Source organism: Sinocyclocheilus rhinocerous, unplaced genomic scaffold (genome assembly GCF_001515625.1).
Source record: "Sinocyclocheilus rhinocerous isolate Xijiao unplaced genomic scaffold, SAMN03320098_v1.1 scaffold21, whole genome shotgun sequence".
NCBI classification, from domain to species: Eukaryota; Metazoa; Chordata; class Actinopteri; order Cypriniformes; family Cyprinidae; genus Sinocyclocheilus; species Sinocyclocheilus rhinocerous.
Genome location: NW_015641422.1, coordinates 100483 through 110637, shown reverse-complemented (window position 1 = coordinate 110637; position 10155 = coordinate 100483). Strand labels below are relative to the sequence as shown.

At 36.9% G+C, this 10155-nt stretch overlaps 1 protein-coding gene across 1 annotated transcript; it reads right to left on the bottom strand.

Annotated features, from left to right (window-relative positions):
- Positions 1–2848: 2848 nt before the first annotated feature.
- LOC107754810 (replication protein A 14 kDa subunit-like) lies at positions 2849–3902 on the bottom strand. Its single transcript, XM_016571398.1, has 4 exons — positions 3643–3902; positions 3337–3411; positions 3144–3252; positions 2849–3060 (listed from the first exon to the last, which is right to left on the bottom strand). The coding sequence occupies exons 1-4, from the start codon at positions 3739–3741 to the stop codon at positions 2978–2980; spliced, it is 366 nt and encodes a 121-aa protein (XP_016426884.1). The 5' UTR covers positions 3742–3902; the 3' UTR covers positions 2849–2977.
- Positions 3903–10155: the final 6253 nt, after the last annotated feature.

Genomic DNA, 10155 nt, shown 5'->3' with positions numbered 1-10155 from the left:
CTCTCTCCACGCTTCCTCCCTCTGAAGAGGACAGAGAGTTGTCTCTGCTCTTCCCCGTCAGAGCTCTGAGAATCTATATTGAGCATTCCGCCCCTTATAGGCGGTCGGAACAGCTCTGTCAGCTTCGGTAACCACACCAAAGGGCTTCCGGATCACGAAGCAAAGACTCTCTAGATCAGGGGTGGGCAAACTTGACCCTTCCAGGCCACTTTCCTTCAGAGTTTAGCTCCAACCCTAATCAAACACACCTGAACCAGCTAATCATTGTCTTCAAGACTACTAGAAGGCTACATGCAGGTGAGTTTGATCAGGGTTGGATCAAATCTCTGCAGGAAAGTGGCCTGGAAGGGCCAAGTTTGCCCATCACTGCTCTAGATGGATAGTAGACTCCATCAGACTAAATTCAGAAGAACTGTGGCAACATCTCCACGATGCTTCAAGAAACCTACCTGCAAAGATACAGTACTGTTAAAAGTTTTAGGCACTTGTGTAAAAATGCTGTAAAATGAGGATGCTGTCAAAAATAATGTCATAAATAGATTTCATGTATCAATTAACGTCTATTAACTAAATTAAATCAACATTTGTTGTGATCATACTTTGTGTTTAAAGCAGCTTTTGCCCTCGGTGCACTTGCGCATAGTTTTTCAGGTAGCTTTGCAGGTAGGTTTCTTCAAGCATCTTGGAGACGTTGCCACAGTTCTTCTGGATTTGGTCTGTCTCCCTTTTTTCTGATTCTTCATATCATTCCAAATTAATGTTTGGAAATGTAATCTGATATTTCATGCTCACACACTACAGCAAAGGATAGAAATAGCTGGCTTAAAACCTAATATGATGTTACTCTTTTCCAGTATATTAATATTTGTCAATTCTTTACATATTTCTCCACATACTAAGCTAGCTATCCTGCCACACTCCTGTGTGAACTTGCAACAATATGGCAGCTGCTTGACCTCAGGCAACTCCTCGCCACACCAGTGAGCACTACAAAGGGCACCTATTGATCATCATATAAATACTACAATATCTGAATGCATCTTTTATTCTAATGGCGTTTATCCTGATGGAGATGGTTTGTCTTGTCATAAACATGTGGGAGTTACTCAACATGGTAACTATACTGAAGTGACTGCTTGAGGTATTTGGGTCATTCACCCCCTTCTGACACTTTTACTGATTGATGAATTTTGTAATGGTACAAGTTTTTTTCCATAGAAATATTAGCCTCCCTCACATTATTAAAGAAGAACATTCCAGGATTCTTGTTTTAGTTTCCCATGAGTGTCAGTGGAGTGTCCTCTGCTCACTGTTGTATAAGAACATATTTCCCAAATAATGTTAGTTAGGCTATCTGAAAATAGTCTGTCCCTTTGTTTCTGGCCAATATACGAGTCCATAATAATAATCCATAATAATTCTTCCTCCAGTGGAAATTTGGTACATCCCCTGTTGTCCTCACATCAAAATCCACCCACATATGAATCTAACGTGTTTTTTTTTTTTTGGCTTGTAAACAGTGCTTGATCTATGCATACTTCTCTCCTCATTCAGACTTTTTCAGTGTAGAAAGCAATATTATGGATAGAGGGATTAGCCAAAAGCAAGTTTAAAGCTAGAACGCCTTAATGATGGATTTGTTTCTTACCATCAGTTTTTCGCTTCTCAAGATGTTAATTGATGGACTGGAACGGTGTGGATTACTGTGATGTTTTTATCAGCTGTTTGGACTCTCATTCTGACGGCACCCATTCACTGCAGAGGATCCACCACAAATCCATCAAGACACAAATGATGTAATGCTAAATCTCTCCAAATCCGCTCAGATTAAGAAACAAACTCATCTACTTCTTGGATAGACTGAGGGTTAGTACATTTTTATCTGATTTTCATTCATGAGTGATTTACATTTATTGGTTTATTGTGTAGAAGAAATCCTTAATGAAAAAGTGCATTTTAATTCTTAAAGCCTTGTCTTGGTTCTAGAAAACTCGGAAGTCACAATCTGTCAGATACCTGACCGTTTAGTTTTTCACTTTATTGCCATCTAGTGGTAGAATATATAAGCAAACAGAACTGATACTTGTGTGAAAAAAGACCGAAATAAATAAGCTTGGTGGCACTTTCAGAAAATGATAGAAGACAAGCATAGAATAAAATGATCTGGAAATAAAAATAAATTCATTCTTCTTTGAATGTAGGATGTGGAATATGTCCGCAGACCAACCTCATATATTGCTTTTTTCAATAAAACAGTCGTAAAAACAGATTACTTTCTGCCAATACGATATTTGTAATGTGCATAATAACTTGTCTTAATAGGCTTGTCTGGCAGTTATATGATATAGAAAACGGCCCATATAAACACAAAACTACATCATAACACGCCTATCGGTTAAACTTGATTTTCCCCCATTATATAGTTAGAATAAAAAAAAAAACATCTGTAGACCAACCTTGCATATCACCTCACACTTTTTGTATTTGTGTACATAGTCGAAGTGAATTTAAACATGTAAACCTTATTTAGAAACAAACACATCAGAAAAATGTTCACTTCAGTTGGAAATATATATTTAAGAAATCAAATATTTTCTGTACTTCATCTGTAAGATCTAACACACCAACCCCTCATAATAATTAAATGGCTTAATGAAGGCAAATCCATTTTAGTTGAGAGATTAAATTAGTTATATTGAGAGATTGGCGTGCTAGATTTTACAGATGAATTACAGAAAATGTTTGATTTCTTAAATTTTGCCTCATAATCATGCTTTGCTTCATGATTTAAAAAAATATATACTGTAAAACGGTAAATTAATTCCAAACTTATTTTGTCAATGTATGGTCAATGTAACCAAGGGTTTTAAGGTTTTATTTCAAGTAACAAAAACAAAACAATGTTTACATATTTTTTTACAAACACAGTAAATATCCAATTATACAGAAACTGTAAAAGGCAAATAAAAGGTGCAGTTTAACCACTTAATGACACCTCAAATGGGTAATGCTGGGGGAAATCATGGAGAACTTTCAGGCCTTCGTTGTACAGCTCCAGATCTGCAAAACAAATGAAAAAAGGTTTGCATCCCAGTGAATGCAATGACGCAAAAATAAAACTCAGTCAATATAATAATGGGTACCAAAAGAGATTTTGTCCTCTCGATACTGAGTATATGAAACAACCATAACTGTTCCTTTGTTCGACACCATCCCAATAACCTCCACAATCCCACTCAGCTCTTCATCCAGCTAAATGGGGCAGAAGAAAGAGTACCTCCTTAATAAACTGCAATAAGACACAGAAAGCTGCAGCATACTGATCTGATCACTCACAGGATCATTGAGCTCCACTGATGCAGACTTTCCTTCTCCATCTGACAGCGTAAGAGCCTTTCCTGATGGATGCACCTGTCAATACACAACCACGCTGTTACTGCATTATGAATATGCATAATAATATTGAATAATATGAAAATAATTGGCTCGTCTTGCTGTTATATGATTCTGAATACTATTTAAAAACACTTCTATCACATATCATTCACCTTCTACAGTTAGAAGGTTCAGTACGCAGTAGATGCATTAACAAATGTTCGTTTTTAATACTGTGAGGCTATGTGTGTTAGTAGTATAGTTGACCTTTTCTAAGCGTCCAACGAAGCAGACTGGTCGACCGATGTATTGAGCCAACATCGACGCATTGATTCTGGGTTTCGGAGACTCGTAAACGCCCGTCATTGTGGATGTTTATGGCAAATTATACAAAAAAAATAAAATCCGAAAGCACTCACAACCAGTCGAGACTAACACCAGAATCGCGGGAAAACTTAGAGCAAGTGACGTATTCCCCGATGACACCGTTTCCGTTGCGTCAGAGAAAAATGTTAGAAACAAATTACCTGTTGACTATAGTTCCTAGTTGTGGTCAGTCCTAATCATTTCCGCGAATCGGTTCTTTTGGACACTTAAAATTATTATTATTATTTGTATTTGTATTGCAAGTCAAATGATTAGTAAACAGTCTAATTAAAAGTATATCAAAATACAGTATAACATTTTGTTGAGCAGATATACAACAACTAGGGAAAGAGAGCAAACATTAACAACTTAAAAGCTTTACAGAGACCTAGTGTGTTTTGCTTTATTAATTTTCCAATCAAGAAGTAACTAGGCTATAATGTTTCATTTCTGATTTTTTTTTTTTTTTAAGTTGGGTTTAAGCGCATTTTTTTCATGAATATGGTATTTTCCCATAATTACACATTCTTACTTGGTCTATTGTAGATAATTAATACGATGTCACATTATACAACACATTATTTGTGTTTATATAGATTTTTAAATTATAATCCTGGTTAATTAATAAGCTCTTTAATTGTTTTTCTAATCTAGATTTTCACATTCGTGTTGGTGTGACACTCCATTTAAAGGGATGTGTTAGTAAAATATTTACAGAAACATTAATTATTATTATTATTATTATTATTATGTACTGTAGGTATTTTTTTAAACCGAAACAAAAGTCTCTTCCTGCTTTGGTTTTCACACGGAGCGAAAAAGCAGTTGGACACGGCGTGGGAAGGACTCGTAAACAAAGCTTCAGTCGAGTAACTTTAGCTCGGTTTTTACTACAACCGAAGTGAAATATTATTCATATATGATTTAAAGTAAGACAGTATTTATCTCAAAGAGATTGTTTTTTGTTGTTGTTTACAGTATTTCAGCAGAAATGTTGTATGGCAGAATAGCGCGTGACTGTTTCAAAACTAACGCTTGCTAACTTGCTTGTCTCTAGAGCTGTCCCGGAAAAACAAAACAACATCCCAGAATTCATGCCATGTTATAACTTTAAATAGACCACGTTCGTTCCGTTTTCGAATCCATAAAGAATAGATCAATCAGAATTGTAAAACTCGATTAATTTCGAAATCTGCTCGTAACAGCATATCACGTTTGTTGTTGGGTGACTCAGACTTTCATCACAGACACACAAGATGTTGAAGTTTTTCGGATTCAAGAATGATGGAGCCAAAAAATCTTCTGAGAGAGAAACTGATGGATTTGTCATCATTGGTAAGTCATTTGATCATTTTTAGAAGTGCCTTTATTATTGTCTACATTTTATTTTTATAGTTGACTACCACATCTATATCTGTTTGTCTGTCTGTCTGTCATTCAACTGTCTATCTGTTATGTTTATCTATTTATCTTTCCATCCATCAACACAGACAGCCATCCAAAATATTGTTATAACTAGAATCCTAACTATAAACCAAAAAAACATTGTTTGGTTAATGTTGATCTACCACAAGAGGGCGGTATAATTCAATCCTCACATTTAGTGTGAGGGCTGTATTTCATCAATAGGAAAATATTTATCTTACTCTGTGCTTAGTATGATTAATCAGGCCATAGTACGTCATATATTGGGGTTCTCTGTGCCCCAGTCTCCTGTACCTGGAGTGGAAATGAATGGCCAAAGGTCAGCGTCAGTCAAATGAATTGACTTTGTAACCCTGACAGACACAGTGAAACCACATACCTCCTCCTTTTGTTGTGCTAGTTGCAGTAATTAGGTTTTATGTTTTTTGCTCGTCAGACAGCTCCACGGTAACATATATTTGCACTTCTGGCAGACAGGAAGCATATAATCTGCATTGTAACTATATTAGAGGGAATGTAGGTCAAAGGGAAAGCGAGATCCCATGCTTCATAAAGTGCAGGATATGTTGACTGAGGGCTCGAGCCAGATTTGAATAGCTCATTCCATGTGCCCATGTAGTTTGAGGAAATATTGCAGACCGGGGAATGGAAAATTACTGCTGAATATTTGAGGGTAGATGGATGTTTGGCAAACTCGAATGCTTCTCCAATTTTAGGCTAACCATGCTGTGAGAAAGCTTTGGAAATGAACAGAGGAGGGATCATGATGCTTCTCATTTGAAGTTGATGTTTATTCAAAGCCTGCACTTTTGGATTGCCACTTAACTCTTGTGACATTCATTTTTAACTGGTATTAAATTACTGCGATTGCTCTATTGTCAGGATGTCAGAAAGGCTACAATGATAGAGTATAGGGCTGCACGATAAATCGAAATGGAATCGAGATCGCGATTCGACAGACGCTGCGATTGTCATGCGTATCTTTCAGTGAAGCACGGTTCTGTGATCAGCAGTAAATCTCCATCCAAAGGCCAGAGGGCGCTCTCGCGATGAAACTCCAAATATGCCTCGCAGAAGAAACCCAGGAAATGTCTATCGCTGCAGCTGAATAAACAGAAGATTCAACCGCTCATGAATGCTACTTTTATCAGATCAAATGAAAATGCCATCTAAACTTTTCTGAAGACAGTCGGTTCCCTTCACAGATACATTTATATAAAACACCCGCGACATTTTTTGATTTTGAAACGTGCAGTGCTCATGTTTATTCAACGAAGTCAAAAGGCACAAATAAATCAGTGTATGGGAAACTGGTAATGTATATCGAAATATCGGAAATGTGTTTAAAAATCATATCACCGTTATTGAAAAAAATTATATCGCGATACATATTGATATTGAATTATTGTCCAGCCCTAACTTATTCTTTATGCAAAGTTGCAGTATTATAAAATGATTATAAAACATTATTATTCTATTGATTTTTGAGTCATAATCTTCTACTTCTAAGTACTTTCTCAGCATTTCAGGTTCATTTCGTAGCTAAGGGATTTACTCAGTGTCTGTTTTGATGTTTGAAACCTCTTTTATTCACTCTTCATCATGAGTTTAAGTAGTGTGCTTGGCAACAGGAACACAAACCGTCCCAGTCTCAGTACTTTAGGATAGAATTGAATGGTAGAAATGAACTCAACCCAAGCATGACTGCAGGATTCAAGTGCTCTGGCTCAACCGGAAATGGACAAAACACTTTTCTCAGTGCTGCAGCAGAATACACTTGTTGGTCCTGTTTGGAGCATTAAATATGGTTTGGTTATGAAACTACCTTATTCTTAAAGTGAAATGATGGTCTGAAATTTTTAGGAGTCGCAACAGATTTTTTAAAGCAAGTTCAGTTATTTTTCCCTGCATGAATGAAATTGCAGTTGACAATTAGTCGTCTGTAATATCATTGACTTGTGTATCATCAGGTGCATGTGGTTGTGAGTGGATCGCCTCCAGCACATTAGACCAGGCCCATTTGACCTGGGTTTGTGGTTCAGTCTGGGTGACGAGGCTATGGTGATTTTGCTGACAGCACATAAGGGAGACTATATAGGCTTACGTTGCATTATTTATCTGTGCCACATATCCGTTTCTCTTGGGGAAAGATATTCCTTGCTTTTGACTTTGAAGTGCAAATGATACTGACCATATGTGATTTGTAAAATAGCAGCAGTTGCTATAAGGTAGGTGGGAGCTTAGTGAAGGCAGGGTCAGTTTGTTGTGTTGCATGTTATAGCTCACGTCTTAAAGCAGTCGACTGCATTCGGCACATGCATTTATCCATTTCATCCTGTCCCAGGACCACCCATGTTCACACTTTGACTGTAAAATTTGAAGATTAAAAGGCAACAATGACAACATGGACAGTGCAAAGAAATATTAAGAGTGATAAAATATGATAAATACAGATTTAGTGCTCTTGGAAATTGTATGTGTTACAGCTAAAGTTATACAGGCAATAGCGGTGAGAAGTTGTGTGTTTTGTCTTCCTAACATTGTTGTTTGATTAGGTTTAATATACCCTAATTACCAATTTACAATAATTACTTCTGGTGAATGAATTCAATAAACATGGCTCCTAAATGTAAATGTGTCCATGTGCTCTCATTTGTTTCACTGCAATAGTTATTAAAGCATATAGCACATTCCAGAAGAGCATGTTTAAAAAAATCGCCCAACATAATGTGCCATATTGTCCAGTACAACCAAATTAAAGGGGACATAACACACACAGTTTCACGCAATCTCATGTTAATCTTGAGTACCTATAGAGTAGTGTTGCATCCTTCATATCTCCAAAGAGTCTTTAGTTTTATCATACTTATAAAATAAAGATACAACTTTACAATTTTTTCCCAGCCGAGCTAAGAGTAAGAGAGTCACGAGCACTTGCGTGAAAAAAAGTTTCCCTTTTCAATATAAGTCCAATATAACATTAACCCCGTCCCTTAAAACTGCCATGTCACTCATGCTTATCACATCGGTCACTTCACATTTCCTAAGTCAGGAAGTACTTTCTCAGTACAGTCAGTAACGTAACAGACTGAAAATTAATATCTTTCTGCAGTCCAATAGACGGCAGTGCGGTGGTGGCTTGAGTCTGTTGAATAGTGATTTAACGCTACGTTGTCACCTAGTTGGAGATACTCAATGCTAAGTAAATAAACAACAATGTCCCCGTCTTTTACTCTCACAATGAGCTTATCATACTCATTTGCTACATTAGTTAGGCCCCTATGATTTCCGTGATGCAGAAAAAATGGACGGAATCGTGGAATCCAGCCATAAAAACGTAATTTACTGTGTAACTTGGAATTTCACAGAATTGGTCATATTTTTTATGAATAAATATTAAACAGGTCAGTACACTTAAATCAAATCGCGATATAGACTAGTGTCTGTGAATATTAAACTGCAAAAAGACAATTTAATATGAATCATCATGTTCTGCATGCTCATTTGATTACCAGAAAAGACACAACACAGAATTTTGGGTTGAAAGTTTATGTATATAGTGTATTCTATATACAGCACCAGTCAAAAGTTTGGACACTTTTCACGATATTAGATTTTTCACACCACGGTTATTGTGGCCAAAAGAATTCATGATACCGATATATCGCGATATCTATAGAAACCTTGGGAAATCAGCCAAATTAATTTTTACCCAATGAACATAAGGATACTGATAAACACAGGGCGCATACATTTTCACTTCTTCTTCAGGTCACAGCTGACCCGAGACTCTGGCTTTCGCTGTCTTCTTTGAAGCTCCCTATGAAATAACGAGATAAAATACTGTCAAGTTCAACAGTATGATGAATAAATATTAACATAAAAACTGATACTTTAACCTGTTAACTTGCGTACCCGTATTTTAATCTCTTTACCCTATAGTTGCGCAGTTGCGCATGCAGTTAACGCGCTTCTAATTCAGTATTAATGTGTGCCTAGAACGGCTGCAGATGAGGCATTAAGTGCATGGCACTGCAACCAACTTAACATTTTACAGAGTTTAATGTAGCAATGTGATCGCTCAGTTTTTCTAGATTTGTTTGAATCTTGTAATAGATTTGAACAAAGAAATCAAGTGCTACGCACATGTATTATTGGCCATGACTTGATTGCAAATACAAATACAAAAATTAGACGAGTAAAGAAAACGCGGTACTTATTAAAAGAATCACCCCTTTATTTAAATATATAAACACAGGAAACCGCTGTTAACAGGTTAATGCAACGTTTCCTATTCCATGACTAGTAAAATAATGGCAACTTACTGTCTGTATAATACTGAACATGGTTCTTCTCGGAATAGCGCGGCCACATGCTGCATCTTCTTCTTGTTTGACAGGTGTCAGCGTTAAGGTGCAATACTGCCACCTGGGAGGTCAACCAGGTACTGGCGCTGGAGCAGGCTATTTGCGTGTCGTGTTATCATAAGTGACCTGTTCATTTAAAATATTGTGGTTATTGCCATATATATAGGGTGTATATCGGCACACCCTAAATTAACACAATGTCGATATTTCATGATATGAATATCACGGTTATCGTCACTACTGGTATATCGCGACACCCCTAGTCCAAACTTTTGACTGGTACTGTACTATACACATAAAAAATATTGGGCGATATATATAGGGGTGCTCCGATCAGGATTTTTGAGGCCGATCACAGAAAGCAGTATCTGCCGATACCGATCACCGATACAGATCTTTTTAAAGCCTTCTTTTTATCATTTATAACTATTTATAGTGATACTCCAATCAGGATTTTTAGACATTTATTCAGGGCCTGAATTTCATTTTTGAAAATGGGGGGAATTCCCCTCTTAGGTGACTCTTGTGAGAGGGGAAGCAGCACGGGCTGTGCTTTCACACAGGAGTCCACTACTGATCCGTGGCTGTTTACCACAAACTAGGGCTATCAAAAAAAAAAATC